Here is a 19,498-nt window from a genome sequence, read left to right as displayed (position 1 = left end):
GCTCCTCCAGCCGTCTCCGCAAACTGCTCCGCCAGCCGCTTAGCAATATAGCTTCAAGCTCCCCCACTAGTTAACACAGCACTCAGTGATCTCAGCTCTTAGTAACTTTAGCTCTTTTGTGATTTCAGCTTTTAATGATTTCAGTTCATAGTAGGGGAGCCCCAGTGCTGGTGCACTATTGGCCCAAAGTGAATTCAGCTCAGCAGCCTATAACTAGACTCCTAATGGAATCAAAGTAATTCTGACATTCAACAGTGGAGAGAGGATGTAGTGCAATTGGTGTTTCAGGCCCTCAAAATGGGTCCATACCATCAAAGACAAATACCTATTCCCATCCTCTCTTAATTCACTGGGTTGTGGAACCCATGTCCCTTGTCTAGCGAGTGCTACTTAGGTGATGGTGAGATCCTCTGTCATAAAACAGTTTCATTGTCCTTGATTCACATAATCAGGGTAACAACACTTTATTCCTCCTGCCCCAATAACAGAGAAACTGGGGATCCCACCCCATACAAAGTAACCACTATCAGTTGCTGTTGTCTCATGCCAGGCGGGTGGGTGTGCCTATGCAAATAAGATCAGCCCCTGGAGTTCTTTTCCACACTCGCCATAATTCACCACCAGATGTCAGGTTAGAGCTCATCCTGACTCTGCTTACACCAGTGTGGACGGGGAGTGAGGTACGGCGCTGTGGGTGGCCTTATCTGTAACTCGCAAGTGTAGCCAAGGCCTCAGACATATTTTCACAGTGGTTCACAGCCCCCCCCCCTTTTTTTTTTTGGTTGGCTGGCTAGGGTGACCAGATGTCCCCATTTTATAGGGACAGTCCCGATTTTTCGGTCTTTTTCTTATATAGGCTTCTATTACCCCCTACCTCCTGTCCTGATTTTTCACATTTGCTGTCTGGTCACCTAGTTGGCCCCCCAGGATGAATTAATGACCAAATATTTAACCACCATCTCCCCAGTTTTCTGTCTGTGTTCTCTCTCCCTTCACCCTTTCTTTCTGTTTACTTCTTTGCTTACTCTTACTTTTTTTTGCTGACTTTTCTCCTCCCTCTTCCAGTTTAGTAGCTCCAGTTCCCCTTCCCACTCACTAGAATACTGGCTGCTGGAGATTGAAGAGTTTCCATTGGTGCCAACCAAAGCTAAGCTGAGTGCCTCAGGAGCAGAAAGGAGAAGCTTGGATTGGTGGGCTGCTGCCTGAGCCTTCTGCCATCTACATTAGGGGCCACATAGGAGCAGGGAGGGAAGATGGGTGGCTTTCAAAGAGCAACTTGCTGTTTGTCAGTCAAGTATACACCACAGTGCATTTGCGGTGTGTATATAGGGTATGGTGGAGGTGGGGGTAGGGGCTGTATCTGCTTTACAGCATTCACTACTCATCCTGTCCTGTTTTCTGCCCCATGGCCCCACCTTCCCACTGTAGGTAATTCACAACTTTAATGACTCATATTGTAAAGACTCATTGTAGTTCACACTAATATCAGAATGACCCTTCTATATAAATCAGGGAAAAATCATTCCCCCCCCCCAAGTTTTTTTCCGCCCTGCTCACTAATATCTTTTCCATCTTTGTCTACAGCTATGAGTTTATATATGATTAGTTTATAGGGTTTAAACCATTCTTAGTATGTTTGAAGTTTTATTTTCATTTTGTTTTTGTTTTGCAATACAAAAATGTCCATTTCAGACCAGTATCTCCAGTAATTGAATGAGGGTTACTCAAAAGGCTTTTCTTCTGTAAACGGAGCCACCATTCTCTGCTCATTTAAATCCCTACTGAAATCTCAACTTTTGCATGATGCCCACAACTTGCAAGTCAAAAATATCTATTCTTATTTTTTATCTTCTTCATATATTTAATTTAAAAGTTGACTGAACCAACAAGTTGTGCACACAGCTAACAAAATACAACTCTTGTACTTCTGTAATTTATTTGTAATAGGATTTTATACTATCCTGTACGTTTATCACTTAAATATTTGAGCAGCTTACAAACATTAAAATCTAATCTTAACATTTCCATAAGGTAGGGAAGGATTATTATCCCCATTTTACAGATGATAAACGGAGGCACACAGAGTTTAAGTGACATGCCCAAGGCCACACAGGACATTTGTGGCAAAGCCAGGGATAAAACCCAGATCTCCTGCATTTTAGTCCAGTACACTAACCACAAGACCATCCTTCTTCTCTAAAAACTTGTTCTTTTGCCTTCTTCCTACTGTATATCACCGCCTACATTCACTCATATCTAAAATTTAGACTAAGATCTTTTAGATAAAGCCTGTATCCTTCTACATTTTCTGAAGCACCTGATATTCTTTTGGCATTACAAAATAACAATCTATAATAATACAGTCCTGAGAGGAGTAATAGATGTGAGACCTTTTTTATGGCGGAAGACTTGAGTGCTCCTGGACCTAAGTGGGGATCTCCTGTGGGAGATGCCCGGGGTCTAAGTTACAAGTCTTTGGCCTCTTCTTCAATAGGTTGTGCTGTTGAATCCTCTAAAGCAGTGGTTCTCAAAGTAGGGCCGCCGCTTGTTCAGGGAAAGCCCCTGGTGGGCCGGGCCTGTTTGTTTACCTGCCGCGTCCGCAGGTTTGGCCGATCACGGCTCCCACTGGCAGCGGTTCGCCTCTCCAGGCCAATGGGGGCTGCAGGAAGAGCGGCCAGCACGTCCCTCGGCCCGCAACGCTTCCCACAGCCTGGCCCTGACAAATCATCTGGTTCTAAATCTTTTCGTCCATCTGTCTCAGCATGGTTTGTACCCTGTTGTGGATCTGCATTCCATCAGCACTTTCCTCCCTATGGATTCTGCAGTCTGAAGGCTCTACCTTGACATACAGATAGATCAGTAATGAAAGATCCTTGTGTGATGTTATTGACATGAACTGTGACAATAGATCATTGTTGCAACCCGGGTCCTCTGGTTGCACCAGGTCTTGTACAGAGGAGGTCAAGTGGGGTATCTATGGAAAGGTTGTAGTTTGCTGGTTATGATTATGCTGTCTGTATGTGTGTATCACTTTTGTATTTGAAGTTATGAATATTGGCTATGTACTTGTTTCTCAATGTGTTTGATTCTAAGTAGCCTCATTTGGTCAGCTTCTTGAGAAAGGACTATTCTCAGTAACTGCCCAATCAAGAAACAATTAACTGACAATGGACTTTGGGAGATGCCAATCCACATCTGAGCTTTCCTGGGAACGTTCAAACTAACATGTAAACAATGGTGTCGGTCTGCAAAAAGCTGAATCATTCATGAACGTGTGATGCTCAGGTGGCTACAAACTCCATCTTTTTGGTGTGATTTTGCACAGGAGAACAAAGGGGTCTCCACCCACAAGAGAAAGAATATAAAAGGCCATGGAAACCCCATCCATTTTGTCTTCAGCTGGCTCAAGAGATGGCCTCTCCACCCCCAAGAGATGCCTGAAAGAAACTGGAACAAAGGACAGTAACTACGGGGGTGTGAGTGATTGCTGGACCCAGACTAGGAAGGAGTCCAGTCTGTGAAAGAAGCTTATTGGAACACCTCTGGGAGTGAGATTTCATCTGTAATGTTTCTTAATGTATTAGGCTTAGACTTGCGTGTTTTTGTTTTATTTTGCTTGGTAACGTACTTTGTTCTGTCTGTTATTACTTGGAACCACTTAAATCCTACTTTTTATACTTAATAAAATCAATTTTGCTTATTAATTGACCCAGAATAAGTAATTAATACCTGGGGGAGCGAACAGCTGTGCAGCTCTCTCTATCAGTGTTATAGAGGGCGGACAATTTATGAGTTTACCCTGTATAAGCTTTATTCAGAGTAAAATGGATTTATTTGGGGTTTAGGCTCCCAGAAAGACGGAATATTGGGTCCTGGGAAAGTCTCTGTTAACTAAGAAGCCCCTGAGCTGAGCGGATCTCAGTTTCAGTGAACTGCAGGAGGGCGTGGCCCAACCTCTTGATCTGTGCTGTAGTTGACTGGAGTGTCTTACTCAGCAAGACAGGAATGGAGGGAAGCCTTCTCTGGCAGGGGGGTTTGTTCTCAGTGGTATCCCAGCACATCTAGTGACAGTCTTAAGGGGGTTTCTGTGAACGAACCCGTCACACCTTGTTCTAGAGGAAGGACACAGCAGGCCTCCTTAATGTCTAGCTGTCTGTCTTCTAAGAGGTCCAGGCCTGCAGAGATTGTTTCCCAATTGCCTTGTGACTCTTCCCAAGAATCCACTGTACTAAGTACTTTTCCAAAATCTCGTGATCTACCAGATGAAACCAGGTTACATATGTTGGATGTTAAAATAAAGTTATTAATTACTACTTTCATAGGACAAAGCCTTTAGGAATTCCAAAAAGTTTTGTGTATCATTTTGGAGGGGGAGGAGGGGAAAAGAAAGGTCAAGGTATTTCAGTCCAGATTAAACTCCAGACATGTTATGCATAGCTAGTGTTGTACCAGAAAGACTTAAACCATCAATCAATGGTTCTCTCTCTCATTTATAAGACACTGATCACCAGAGTCTCTACATGTCAAAGGATAAGAGCCTCTGCAGCTTGTCTGTCACGTGCCCTTAACTGACATTTGTACAGTGACAACTTGGAATTCAATTCATACTTTTGCAAAACATTATTTGATTGATGAGGCCAGATAGGACACCTGATTTGAGAAAGTAGTACTTCATGCCCTATTTAAACAGTAGTACTCCTCTCCATTCCTGTCACTGTTTGCTGGTCTCCTAACACAGTGGTTCTCAAACTTTTGTACTGGTGACCCCTTTCACATAGCAAGCCTCTGAGTGTGACAACCCTAATAAATTAAAAACACTTTTACATACATTTAACAACATTATAAATGCTAGAGGCATAGTGGGGTTTGGGGTGGAGGCTGACAGCTCGCGACCCCCCATGTAATAACCTCGTGACCCCCTGAGGGGTCCCGACCCCCAGTTTGAGAACCCCTGCCCTAAAGTGAGGACCTGCAAAAGCAATGTCATGAAGGAGAAAGAAAGTTTATTTACTAGTAACTGTTCCTTTCTGAATATATTGCATCAGCAGATCCAGTCTACTTTGGAAATATAAAATAAGTGTCTGGAGGTAGAGAGCAGCTAACAGATGCTTAGGGGGCTGGAATGTATGTCCTCCGTTACATAATATTGGATTCAAGGGTTACGTGTGTGCACCTTACCAATTCACTACTTTGAAAGGTTTCATTGGCTCACAGGGCAGGGAATATAGTGTGGATCTTCAGTGGCTATACTTTTGGAGAACAACAATTACTAGTAAATCTTTCTTTCTGTCTCTGCATGTCTGAAAATTGTGGATCATTAATGATGGATAGCTATATCCTATGGACACTCCCTAAGTGATTGTTAATTTGACAGAAATGCAGTATAAAATCTTTCATTCAAAATCTTCACCAACACTACAATCATATGCAATAATTGTTGAACTTTGTTTTCTGCCTTTTCCTATCTTCATTGGATACATAAATGAAGCCACTAACATCTTCTCTATGTTAAACGATACTTCCTGAATTACCCATTGTCCCTCAGGATCTTTGGACTGATTATGTATTCTGATATTTAAATTATTATTTAGCAATATGATCACTCCTATTTTTGAACTTCAAAATCTATGTTGATAATCCAGCAACATTACAATGACCTAATGGGCAAAAAACAGGATCTACTGAGATCTGAAACCCAATATCTTCCTTAAGTATAGATGTAATCTGATCTTAAAAAGATTTAAGAAATGGAGGCATGACAACCATAAACGTATATGCCAAACAGGGAATTCATACACCCGGCTACATAAAGAACTATATTCTAGATTGACAACAATAAAATAGATATATTTAAATTTGATAATAAAAATATATAATGCCCAATTACATGTTCTTAGTGCACACAGATATTTTTGTGTAGCTGTCCAGATGGCCTTCCAGTCCCTCAGATCTAAATCCAGATTATGTTCTTCATTCCATTCAGATATCAAATTATTTAATCCTCCATCACCTAATGTATCCCCTAGTATTCTTTATAAAAAGGCAATACGCTGTCTTTTGAAGGATTCACAGTAGAGTATTTGTTCAGTATCATCAGTGGGTTGCAGTTTCCAACCATATGTTAAAATTGTTATTAAACATTTTATTTCGGATTATAATTTTATTCCTGATTCTCCAGTGCATACACATGTGTGTAAAACACGTAGTATACACACATACTGGAATGTAATAAAACAATCATATGAAGGTAAAACATAGTTCTCTAAAATATTTAATTTAAACTAGTATGGATTTTATTAAGGAAGGTAGTGGATTAGAAACAAGATTTAAGGGGTGGTCTGGGGTAAATGTATAAAAACAAAAAACTGTTTAATTTTAAAGTTCTTGCAGCTTTAAGGGCAGATTGATGAGTAGACTGGAAGGAATAGGGAAGAGATGGGCTATAAATTAAATTAAAGTGCAAGATAAATCTACTGTTTGAAAGGAAAGCCAACAGCTCATAGTCATGCAACAAGATCTAGAGGAGCTGTGACTAAGACTCTTTGTCCCAGATTTGTAAAGAGACATTCATCAATAAAAATAAAAATGTCTTGTGCACAGATGCTCAGGCAACTGCTAATGAAATTTGTAAAATGGTCATTAGGTCATCCCCACACACTTTCATTTGACATTACCAAATGGTTCTGTCTTATTCTTCCTTTGCCAGAAAGTGCTCCAAGTAAAACAGTAGGTAAGGCCACTTCCTCTTGAGGTTTGCATCTTAACCATATTCACTTTCAGTTATTGTTCTTGCTAAGTACAACAGGAAAAGAGGGATGTACACAAAGGAAGCTTACTTACAGTATTGCTGTTTGTCTTAGTCTTCTCTTCTCTCAGTCAAAATCAAGCCAGGTTTTGATTTGCTGGGAATATTGCCTGCATGTCCCCACTGATGAAAGTGAGGCAGGGGGAACCAGCTGGTGTGAAAGGTGTCAGTTGGTGGAGTCCCTCAGGAATCACAGAACCGTAGGATTGTAAAGGACCTTGAAAGGTCATCTAGTCCAGTCCTCTGCACTCATAGCAGGACTAAGTATTATCTAGACCAGGGGCGGGCAAACTTTTTGGCCTGAGGGCCACATTGGGTTTCGGAAATTGTAGGGAGGGCCGGTTAGGGGAGGGAGTTGTGGTCCGGCCCCCACTCCCTATCTGCCCCCTCCCTAGGACTCCTGCCCCATCCAACCTCCCCTGTTCCCTGACGCTCCCCCCCCAGGACCCCTGCCCCATCCACCCCCCTGCTCCCTGTTCCCGGACCGCCCCCGGAACCTCTGCCCCTTACTGCCCCCCACCGGCTCATCCAACCCCCCCCCATTCCTGACTGCCATCCCCGGGACCACTGCACCATCCAACCATCCCTTCTCCCTGTCCCCTGACTGCCCCCGGAACCCCTGCCCCTGACTGCCCCTTGCCACCCCATCCAACCCCTCCTCTCATTCCTTACCCCTGCCCCCATTCAACCCATTCCCCGCCCTCTGACCGCCCCGACCCCTATCCACCCCCCGCCCCCTGACCAGCCCCCCGAACTCCCCTGCCCTCTATCCCCAACCCTCCCGCTCCCTGCCCCCTTACCGCGCTGCCTGGAGCACCAGTGGCTGGAGCCAGCCACGCCATCGCGCAGCACAGAGCACCGGGTCAGGCCGGGCTTTGCAGCTGCGCTGCCCCAGAGGCTCGCAGCCCCGCCACCCAGAGCATTGCGCCAGCGGTGGAGCGAGCTGAGGCTGCGGGGGAGGGGGAACAGCAGGGGAGGGGCCGGTGGTAGCCTCCTGGGACAGGACCTCAGGGGCCGGGCAGGAGGGTCCCGTGGGCCGGATGTGGCCCACGGGCCGTATTTTGCCCACCTCTGCTCTAGACCATCCCTGACAGGTGTTTGTCTAATCTGCTCTTAAAAACCTCCAATGATGGAGATTCCACAACTTCCCTAGGCAATTTATTCCACTGCTTAACCACCCTGACAGTTAGGAAGTTTTTTCTAATGTCCAACCTAAACTGCCCTTGCTGCAAATTAAGCCCATTGCTTCTTCTCCTATCCTCAGAAGCTAAGGAGAACAATTTTTCTCTCTCCTCCTTGTAACAACCTTTTATGTACTTGAAAACTGTTATCATATCCCCTCTCAGTCTTGTCTTCTCCAGACAAACAAACTTGGCATAGTGCATCTTCACCCAGACGTGCTATAGCTGCACTTATGCAGCACTGTAGTGTAGACTTCCCTATAGTCCCACTATTTGAGGTATTATGTTGCTTGGATAGTTTCTTACTGGAGAAGAGGTTAGTAAGGAGGCATTTATATACTGGCTCTGATTTAGTTTCTTGCTTCCTTGCATCTTGGTTGGTGTAGTAGAAGACAGTTACTTTTTCCGTAACTGGTGTTCTTTGAGATGTGTTGCTCATGTCCATTCCATATTAGGTGTTTGTGCTCACCACATACACTAGTGCCGGAAGTTTTTCCCTCAGCAGTATCTGTACGGAACCAGCTCTGGCGCCCTCTGGAGTGGCGCCTACACAGCATGGCACAAGGGGCACTGCTGGCTCCCCCCACCTTCAGTTCCTTCTTGCCAGAAACTCCAACAGTGGGGAAGGAGGGCAGGTTGTGGAATGGACATGAACAACACATCTCGAAGAACACCAGTTACGGAAAAGGTAACTGTCTTTTCTTCTTTGAGTGCTTGTTCATGTCCATTCCATATTAGGTGACTCCAAAGGAGTACCCCTGGAGGTGAGTAGGAGTTCACAGATGTGAAGATTGCATCACAGCTCTGCCGAACCCAGCGTCGTCTCTGGCCTGCTGAGTGATGGCATAATGAGCGGTAAACGTGTGAACAGAGGACCGCGTTGCGGCTTTACAGATGTCCTGGATAGGGATGTGTGCCAGGAAGCCTGCCGAAGACACCTGATCTCTTGTTGAGTAGGCTCTGACAATCGGTGGCGGCAGAACCCCCACCAAGTCGTAACAGGTCCTTATGCATGAGATAATCCAATTGGAAATCCTCTGCAAGGACAACAGATGACCCTATCCGCTGTAGCGATGAAGAGTTGAGTCGATTTTCAGAAAGGATTGGTACATTCTAAGTAGAAAGCCAAGACCCGCCGGATTTCCAGGGTGTGAAGACGCCTCTCCTCACTGGTCTTGTGCGGTTTGGGACAGAACACCGGGAGGAAAATGTCCTGGTTAATATGGAAGATGAAGACCACCTTTAGCAAGAAGGCTGGCTGGGGCCACAACTGAATCTTATCTTTGTAGAAGACTGTATACGGAGGTTCTGAGGTCAAGGCTTTAATTTCAGAGACCCGTCTTGCTGACATCACCGCCACCAGGAACTCGACCTTCCATGACAGGCGGAGAACTACTACTAAGGGTAACTAAGAAAACTACTAACGATGTATAATTATTTTACAGGATTTCAAAGTTAGCAAGAACAGAGAAGGAATCAATGCTAGCCAAAGCAGCAGATGTTCCAGCACCGTCACTGGAGGCAAGAAGGAACTGAGGGTGGGGGGAGCCGGCAGCCACTCCAAAGGGCGTCAGAGACAGTCCTCTATGGATACTGCTGAGGGAAAAACTTCCGGCACCAGTGCATGTGGCGAGCACACACACCTAATATGGAATGTACATGAGCAAGCACTCAAAGAAGAATAAATAATACAGTAATACTGCTCTCAATTATTACTACAGCCAACAAAATTATTAACATAAGTAATCTTCTCTAAAATCCTTCTTGCAAGCCACTTTTTAATTGATTTTAAAACTTTAATTTCCTCATATTTCCATATATTTTTTGAGAAACTAAATAACTTCTCTCAATAAAGATAGACAACAGTGATCAGGGATTTGAAAGGTAATGGCACAATCTGATGCACAGTAGTGGTTTCAGCAGCTGCAGATAGCAAGCTATGGAATAGTGGAGGCAAATTTGTTTCTTTGGGTCTCGCTCCAGGATGACAAAAGTGAAAGTGTTCTCTGAGGTTTCGAGCCAGTGGTTCTCAAACTACGACAGGCAAGAGTGGTGGATAGAGCTCATCAGATAAAAATGCTATTGGACAGTTGATGAGCCAATTCCCTTCTTCCCTCTTTCTCTTCTACCTCATCAGTTTTCCTTCTCCTTTCCACAAGGCTTCCTAGCCAGTGCTAAATAAAAAGTCTTACTTCTTAATTCTCTGGACATAGGTGGTACTTCCACAGTTTCTACTTCAAGGGATGGCAGTATTCCTGTTTTCTCCATCTGTGGAAGTGGTGGAATTTTTTGCTGCATGCTGTCTGCTTCACAGACCCCCAGTGTGCTGAAAGGTGGGGGTAGTGCCATGACTGAGGTGGCACCATGTGTGACTGCCTGGGTCCAATGTTACAAAATTAATCCTTGGTAGCGAAAAAGATCAAGACAATATTTTTCTACAAACTGATACGTTATTTAGTGCATGCAGGGCCTATGAAAGAATGATTCATCATGAGGACTGAGTGAAGATATTTGATTTAATTGGGTTCTCTTAGTGAGCTAAGTGGGTATAATTATGAGTATAGTGACTATAATTACAGAGATGAGATTAGAGAACTAAACAAATGTATTCAAACAAACTGAATGTATCCTGCTTTGGAGATGCATTTTAAAGTAGAAAATTATTTCCTTGTGGGTTGAAAAAGTCACTGCCATTGGGGTAGGGGGTTTGGAGTTGCAGGTCAGCAAAGTCTCAATCCTGCAATTCACAAAGTTACCAAACCCCTACACCCACACGGAGACCCACTGAAGTCATTATGGTTTACATTTAAACACAGGAACAAATCCTAAAATCCTCAATTTAGTGTGAAATCCTGTAACTTGTAGTGTGTGGGCAGACCCCTGTTCCCCTATACAGTCACATTAACAGCAGCCGAGTCAATTGCAGGACTGGACATTAATTTTTACACAGTCTTTCTTTGGTAAAATTCCATTGGTCGCTATGTAAATTTTGTCAGAAAAAGAGACGAGTATAAACTACATAAGGACTCCATGATTTGGTTAAAGGAAAACAGAAAAACACAGTATTACATATAGTGGGGCGAATTCTGCTCTCACTTACATCCATGCAATCCACTGAAGTCAACAGTTCACCACATGGCTGAACTAACACTGAGGCCTGGTCTACACTAGGCTTTTATGTCGAATTTAGCGCCGTTATATCGAATTAACCCTGCACCCGTCCACACCAGGAAGCCATTTAGTTCGACATAGAGCTCTCTTTAAATCGATTTCTGTAATCCTCCCCAACGAGAGGAGTAGCGCTAAATTCGAAATGGCCATATCGAATTAGGCTAGGTGTGGATGGAAATCGACGCTAATAGCTCCGGGAGCTATCCCACAGTGCACCACTCTGTTGACGCTCTGGACAGCAGTCCGAGCTCGGATGCTCTGACCAGCCACACCCCGGGAAAATTTGAATTCCTTTTCCTGTCTGGGCAGTTTGAAGCGCAGTTTCTGTTTGGACACCGTGGCGAGCTCAGCAGCAGTGGCAACGATGCAGAGCTCTCCAGCAGAGATGGCCGTGCAATCCAATAGAAAGAGGGCCCCAGCATGGACGGATCGGGAAGTCTTGGATCTCATCGCTGTGTGGGGAGATGAGTCCGTGCTTTCCGAGCTGCGCTCCAAAAGACGGAATGCAAAGACCTATGAGAAGATCTCTAAAGCCATGGCAGAGAGAGGCTACAGCCGGGATGCAACGCAGTGCCGCGTGAAAATCAAGGAGCTGAGACAAGGCTACCAGAAGACCAAAGAGGCAAACGGACGCTCTGGATCCCAGCCCCACACATCCCGTTTCTACGAGGCACTGCATTCCATCCTAGGTGCGGCCGCCACCACTACCCCACCCCTGACCGTGGACTCTGAGGATGGGATATTGTCCGCGGCCGGTTCCTCCGACATGTTAGCGGACGGGGAAGATGAAGAAGGAGATGAGGAGGACGAGGCAGTCGACAGCGCTGGCACCGCTGATTTCCCCGACAGCCAGGAGCTCCTCATCACCCTGACAGAGATCCCCTACCAACCGTCCCCCGCCGTTACCCCAGACACAGATTCAGGGGAAGGATCAAGCAGTAAGTGTTTTAAATATCTAAACATTTATTTACAACATAACTGGCATATTTAAAATATTAACAGTAGCTAAAGTGCTTTAAAACATGTAAACATTTATTTGCAACAAAACAGGAAGATTGAAAATATTAACAGTGGGTAAAGTGCTTCAAAACATGTAAACAGGAAAGTCAAACAAAAGGGGAATCAGTGCAAAGTGTATCATGATTAGTCTGTCTTTGGGCGCCTCAATATATAGTCCGAACCATTTTCAAAAAATTGCACAATGTCCGCTTCATGATTATAGTGCCCAAAACCCTGCAGTCATTTGTCCCTCCAAGGGCACCTAAGCCAAGAACTGGTCAATGTAACCGGGGATAGAGGCGACATCCTCCGGGGAGAACTCCTCATACACCTCCTGCAGGTGTTTTTCCAGCCTCATCAGCAGGTTCCTGGGCAGGGAGAGCTTATTAGGCCCCCCGTGGTAGGACACGTTTCCCTGCCACAACGCCAGCAGGTACTCCAGGATCATGGCCTTGCAGAGCAGTGCAGCAAATGGCCCCGGTTTCTGCAGGCTGTCCCGGAGCATCTTCTCCTTCTGGCTCTCCGAGACCTTCAGGAGGGTGATGTCTGGCATGACTCCCTGCTGTGAATTAGGTAGGGGAAAGTTAGTATTGGGACTGCTTGCCCGTCCCTTTACAGAACTGCAACCGCCGGTTTACAGCCACGCGGTTTACAGCCGCGAGGGGGTGGGACAGGGCCAGAGTTCATGCTTGCAGGATTGCTGCCAGCAGAGACTCGCATTGCTTTCTATGTGAAAGGAGGCCAGTGCCACTCTTAAAGTTTTAAGCGGCCACAAGTCTACGGCTTACCATGTTTGCCAGCTAGACAAAGTCCGGTGTCCAGCCCTGCTCCTCAGCTCGCCACAGCAAGACCGCAGGCACGGTAGGCGAGGGCCGAAAATTCGACCTTGTCCTCAGTGCGCGTGTGATAGGTGCTCTGCATGGTCTTGTTCACAGAGAAAGACTATGTTCTCTGTTCACAGATACATTGCTCTGTCTCAGGAATTCACTCCCTTTTTCCAATTCCCACAGCCACATCTGCCCAGAGGCTAGCGCACATTAGGAGGAGGAAGAAGAGGACACGGGAAGACATGTTTGCTGAACTAATGGGATGCTCCCGAGCACAGGCAGCCCAGCAGACACAGTGGAGGGAGAACTTGTCCCAAATGCACCGGGCAAACATTGAACGGGAGGAGAGGTGGCGACAGGAGGACAGGCAGGCTACTCAAACGCTGCTTGGACTAATGAGGGAGCAAACGGACACGCTCCGCCGCCTTGTGGATGTTCTGCAGGACCGGAGGCAGGAGGAGAGAGCCCCGCTGCAGTCTCTCTGTAACTGCCCTGCCCCGCCACCAAGTCCCATACCCCCCTCACCCAAAGTCCGAACACGGAGGGGTGGAAGGGGCCGTGAAAAATTTCACTCCACCCCTGCGGACTGCTCTACCACTAGAAGGCTCTCATTCCCCAAAATTTGAAAAGTCCTTTCCTACCCGCCTCACACAAGACCCCGTCCAAGTTTCACCCCCCCGTTCCATGTGCGGTTGTTAATAAAGAATACGTTTCTGTTCATTTCTGTTTCCATCCTCTTCTTTTGGAGGGGAGTCTGTCTGAAGGGGGGGGAAGGGGCTTGGTCATTGGACAGGACAGTCACCTTTAGCAGGGGGCAGGTGCAGCAGCAGGGCACATATACAGTGCAGTGACTAGTTATCCTGATCAGTCTGGGAGGTGGTTTTCATGTTTTGTGTGGTGGGGGCGGTGGTGTTGCTCTGTGACTTGGTGGCGGGGGAGGGCAGTTACAGATCTTATGCAGCGGTCCTTACCCTGCATCACAGAGCCGCGCAGCAGGGGATCTGTAACCCTCCTCCCCCTGCAAGACAGTCACATAGCCGACACATACACGCAGTCCCGGCCAGGAGGGCTGGCAGGCTCCGTTGAAACAACCAGTCCACCACCGCGGAGCCTGTCATTCCTGGAGTTTAGAAGCATCATTTGCATCACAACCCTAAACCCGCCCCCCGCCACAGTCTGCGTCCCAGCTTTAAAACATTCCCGCGAAAACAGTAATAAAGACAACGGTGTCCATTAACAAAACAGAACAGATTTTATTTTTTGGGAAGGGGGTGAAGGGGGTATGTAATTGGAGAGGATAGTCGACGGCAACTGGGTAAAGAAACGGGGGCAAGTTCTGCCTCTGTGTCCACAAACTTAAAAGTCACTGGGTACCCTGCTCAGCCTTGAAACTGGCTTTCAAAGCCTCCCGGATGCATAGCGCGTCCCGCTGGGCTCTTCTAATCGCCCGGCTGTCTGGCTGGGCGTAATCAGCAGCCAGGCTATTTGCCTCAACCTCCCACCCCGCCATAAAGGTCTCCCCCTTGCTCTCACACAGATTGTGGAGCACACAGCAAGCTGCAATAACGATGGGGATATTGGTTTCGCTGAGATCACAGCGAGTGAGTAAGCTTCTCCATCTCCCCTTGAGACGGCCAAAAGCACACTCCACCACCATTCTGCACTTGCTCAGCCGGTAGTTGAACAGTTCTTTTTCTGTGTCCAGGGCGCCAGTATAGGGCTTCATGAGCCAGGGCATTAGCGGGTAGGCTGGGTCCCCGAGGATCACTGTAGGCATCTCCACATCCCCAACAGTTATCTTGTGGTCCGGGAAGTAAATACCTTCCTGCAGCCGTCTAAACAGACCAGAGTTCCTGAACACGCGAGCGTCATGAACCTTGCCCGGCCATCCGACGTAGATGTTTGTAAACCGTCCCCGATGGTCCACCAGTGCTTGCAGCACCATTGAAAAGTAGCCCTTTCTATTGATGTACTGGCTGGCCTGGTGGCCCGGTCCCAGGATAGGGATGTGAGTCCCATCTATAGCCCCACCGCAGTTTGGAAATCCCATCGCGGCGAAGCCATCTATGATGGCCTGCGCGTTTCCCAGGGTCACTACCTTTGACAGCAGTACCTTGACGATTGCCTTGGCTACTTGCAGGACAACAACCCCCACGGTAGATTTGCCCACGCCAAAGTGGTTCGCGACTGACCGGTAGCTGTCCGGCGTTGCAAGCTTCCAGAGGGCTATGGCCACTCGCTTCTGGACAGTCAGGGCTGCTCGCATGCGGGTGTCCTTGCGCTTCAGGGCAGGGGACAGCAAGTCACAAAGTTCAAGGAAAGTACCCTTCCGCATGCGAAAGTTTCGCAGCCACTGGGATTCATCCCAGACCTGAAGCACTATGCGGTCCCACCAGTCCGTGCTTGTTTCCCGGGCCCAGAATCGCCGTTCAACAAAATCCACATGCCCCATTGCCACCGTGATGTCCTGGGCGCTGGGGCTCGTGGTTTCTGACAGCTCTGTGCTACTCTCCGACTTCAGGCCCTCACGGCGGTGCCGTAGCCTCCTCGCCTGATTTCTCTGCATCTGCCTCAGGGAAAGGTGTATGATAAGCTGCGAGGCGTTGAGAACGGCCACAACTGCAGCGATGGTCGCAGCGGGATCCATGATCGCAGTGCTGTGGCGTCCGCGCTGTCACTGATCAAAAAGTGCGCGAACTGATTTCCCGCCGGCGCTTTCAGGGAGGGAGGGAGGGCGGGCGGTAGTGACTGACGGATGACGACAGTTACCCAAAAGCACCCTCGCCACATTTTTTTACCCAGAAGGCATTGGGGGCTCGACCCAGAATTCCAATGGGCAGCGGGGACTGCGGGAACTGTGGGATAGCTGCCCACAGTGCACTGCTTCCAATGTCGACGCTTTCCCTGGTAGTGTGGACTGACAAAGTCGAATTACTGTCCTTAGTGTAGACACACACGTTCGACTTTCTAATATCGATTGCACATATTCGATTTAACTAAAATCGAACTACTCTCGTAGTGTAGACATACCCTGAGATACAAATTTTGAACCTGATCCCCAGCTATGGCAATGTCAAAGCTAATGTGTAAGGCCTTGTCTTCACTAGAAAAAAAGAGTGTGTTCCTAACTCCGCACAAATCCATTGGAAGAGGAGGAGGACTTGCCTTATAATCTTTAGCCCAGTGGTTATTGGTGGTAGAACCCTGTTCAAATCCCTTCTCATCAGGTAGAGGGGGGACAAACTGGTGATCTCCCACATCTTAAGTGAGCATCCTACTGAGCTAATGGTCATAATGGAGGTATTTCTCCTCCTCCTCCAGCTTTTTTTGTGTGGAGTTAGATGCCCTCTGAGCATATCTACTAGATCAGGCTCTGCCTTCTGAGAAGGAGCGCCTATCTTCCCCTGGTTTGTAGATTGCTAGCAGAAGTAGGCATCTCCCTGCAGCCTGGACTTAGGCACTTATCTCTGTGAGAGGGGCAGAGCTTAGGATACACCCCTCTGATTGGCATCTCCCATTGACCACCTTATGCAGCTCCCTGCCTAGCATGCTGGCTTTTGTGGAATGAATTGTAAGGTGCATATCTCCCCACATTTAATGTCTGCTTAACTCAGGCTTTGTGGATCACAATGCTGTTCCTGTGATTTTCTAGGTGCCTAAAAGTTAGGTGTGGCAATGCTTAATGTCACCATGCCTAAGTCCCTTTGTGGATGTCTGAATTAATATACTTTGTGTTATTGTTTGTTCTTGTATATTGTTAGAGAGAGAAACACTCAGGATAATAATTTGTCTTTTGAGCATTTCTAGGGGTCTCCACTTAAGCAGTTTATTTCTTCTGTTTCAAGTCTAAGGTATGTAATGAGGGTAATTCCTGAACCAAATCAGTAAGGAGTGAGTGAACTGTGGAAGCTTGAGCACTTCAGAAACCATTTTCTGCTACTTCCAGCCAAAGCGGAAATTAGGTTTTAGTCTCTACATACCAGAAGGCTGTTTTTGTTGTGCTGGTAATTCTGGCTCATTGGGAATACATGCTTCTTCAACAAGAATTTTTGACAGCTCTGTTCCAAGGTATGTGACCTGTATATAAACAAATCTATATAAGTTATTTATGTTGTGTTTTCTGTGATAATAAGAGTAAAAAATATCAGGTTTCTTTCAAAATTACGTGTATGCAATTATAGGTCTAATTTGGTACATGCTGTTACTTACTGCAAGAACATATTTTGAATACACAATTTGTATAGATAATGCATGCAAAAATTAGGTATGTTACACAAAATGCAATTTTTGCATCTGCACTTGAAGATGTCTAATTTTGAACATTAGATCCATTGAGAGTCTACTAGCCAGGGGACATGAGTTCAAATCTCACATAAAATCATTTTGTGACTGGGAAAAGGTTGTAGCTACTTTGCTTCTGAGGAGTTACTTGTTTCCTCAGGATCCAAGCACTTTTCTTTTGCTCTTCCTTAGCACTTCCTGGGCTCTAAAATGGTCACAGGAAAGATGCATTGGTGTGGGAACGTTAAAGAGTCAATGCTGAGGGAGCATTGACTCTTTAACTTGACACAAAATGCACTAAATCTACCACAGAAGCAAGTACAAATGGTAAACATGGCAACTGCTGAGAGAGAGTGTGTTTGTGTCTGGAGCTCCAGACAGAAGGGCTGCAGCAAGCAGGCCCTCACAGAGTGAAGGAGCCAAGAACCTGCCCAAAGCCTGGGAGGGACAAGGCCACAGGTGCTTCCAATTGTCCCAGGGGGTGCTCAGCCCTAGGCCCCGCCCCTACTCCAACCCTCCACACCTACCCTGCATGTTCCCACCCCCTCTCCGCCCTCGCCCCGCCTCTTTCGCCCACTCCCCCGAGCATGCCCCGTCCCCACTCCTCTCCCTCCCTCCCAGCATCTCCTGCATGCCACAGAACAGCTGATCACGGCAGATGGGAGGCGCTGGGAGGGGAAGGAGTTGATCAGCAGAGCCACCACGGGAAGGAGCTGCTGGGCAGGGGGGAGCTTGGAGAACCTACGGAGTTGACCCTATGGACAGAGAGACCAACCGGGGACACCCCAGGATAGGGTCCAGGAGGAGCACTGTGCCAGGGAGGAATTGCCCGAGAAGGATAAACCAGAGCTGGACCCAGTATCACTGCTGCCCAGAGATGTCTGGAGCCATGAGTACTGGGGCTTGTGACTTTGCATTGGGAATAAGGAGGGAAGCTGTTAGCTAGTTAAGTGGGGAGGTTGTAACTCTGTGTGGCTTTGCAGAGAGTGACAGAAGAGGGCACCGGAGGGGTTTGTTGGGGAAAGTTTACTGGCACCGAAGACAACCAGGAGCATAGGTGCCAACTCCATGGGTGCTACGGGGCTGGAGCACCCACAGGAAAAAAATGGTGGGTGCTGAGGACCCACCGGCAGCCCCAATATCAGCACCTGCCCCTCCCCCCAGTGCTTCCTGCCCGCCGGCAGGCCCCACTGATCAGCGCTGGGGGGGGAAAGGGGGGGGAGCGAGAGTGCAGCGTGCTATGGGGAGGGGGAAGAACTGTGCGGGGAAGGGGCAGGAAGAGGGGGGCAGAGCGGAGGTGGGAAGAAGCAGGGCGGGGTGGGGTATTGGGGGAAGGGCTGGAGTGGGGGCGGGGCCTGGGCTGAGCTGGGAGATTAGATACTCAGCGCCTATGACCAGGAGCACCCAAGACTCACCACTGGACTGGAACTTTTCCCAGGACTCCTGAACTCTGTGTGCAGACACATTGCTGGTGTCTGCCCTTTCAGACTGTGGTACAGTTGGGCCTGTCAGGCAGTGATGAGCTGCCAAAATCTTAACAACCGGTTCCCTATAAAAAGTTCTGATTTAAGGGATGTGCCACAGTATGTATTTTTTGTACCATATGTATGTATTTTCCCGGGAGGCGATTTAAGACCCCAAAAGCCTGACATGTCCGGGAAAATATGGATGTATGTTAACTCTACCTAAAGTTTTTTTTTAAAAAGATGGGCCTGATCTAGAAATGAGCTCTGTTTCACATGTGTGGGTCCCAGCTGCTCCCTGCCCCCCCTCATTGAAGCAGGTGTTTAGGGTTACTGCCCTGGGAACTGCAGGGCACCAGTGGACGTGGGGCCAGCTGCAGACAAGGGCGTGGGGCAGGGCTAGCTGGAGGCAGGGGGTGCGGGGCTGGCTGCGGGCAGGGCAGGGGGTGCGGGGCTAGCTGCGGGCATGGCAGGGGCTGGCTGGCTTCGGGCGGGGGGGGCAGCAGGGCTGGAGACAGAGGAGTGCGGGGCTGGCTGGCTTCTGGCAGGGGGGGTGCGGCAGGGGTTGGCAGGGCTGGAGACAGAGGAGTGCGGGGCTGGCTGGCTGGCTTCGGGCAGGGGGTGCAGCAGGGGTTGGCTGGAGACAGGGCAGGGGGTGCGGCAGGGGTTGGCTGGAGACAGGAGTGCGGGGCTGGCTGGCTTTGGGCAGGGGGGTGCAGCAGGGATTGGCTGGAGACAGGGCAGGGGGTGCGGCAGGGGTTGGCTGGAGAC

General features: G+C 47.8%; 1 protein-coding gene across 1 annotated transcript in view; it reads right to left on the bottom strand.

Moving 5' to 3' along the window:
- The window catches only part of ANKRD31 (ankyrin repeat domain 31), a 115,310-nt gene that overhangs the window by 9,891 nt on the left and 85,921 nt on the right, over positions 1-19,498 (bottom strand). Inside the window, 3 exon segments of the mRNA XM_026649268.1 lie at positions 10,143-10,299; positions 10,301-10,388; positions 16,960-17,060. Of these exon segments, the coding sequence (XP_026505053.1) occupies positions 10,143-10,299; positions 10,301-10,388; positions 16,960-17,060 (346 nt within the window).

This window comes from Terrapene carolina, unplaced genomic scaffold (assembly GCF_002925995.2).
Source record: "Terrapene carolina triunguis isolate 2854851 unplaced genomic scaffold, T_m_triunguis-2.0 Scaffold69, whole genome shotgun sequence".
Taxonomy (NCBI): Eukaryota; Metazoa; Chordata; order Testudines; family Emydidae; genus Terrapene; species Terrapene triunguis.
Note: the sequence above shows the minus strand (reverse complement) of the source record. Positions and strands in the feature narration are given on the sequence as shown.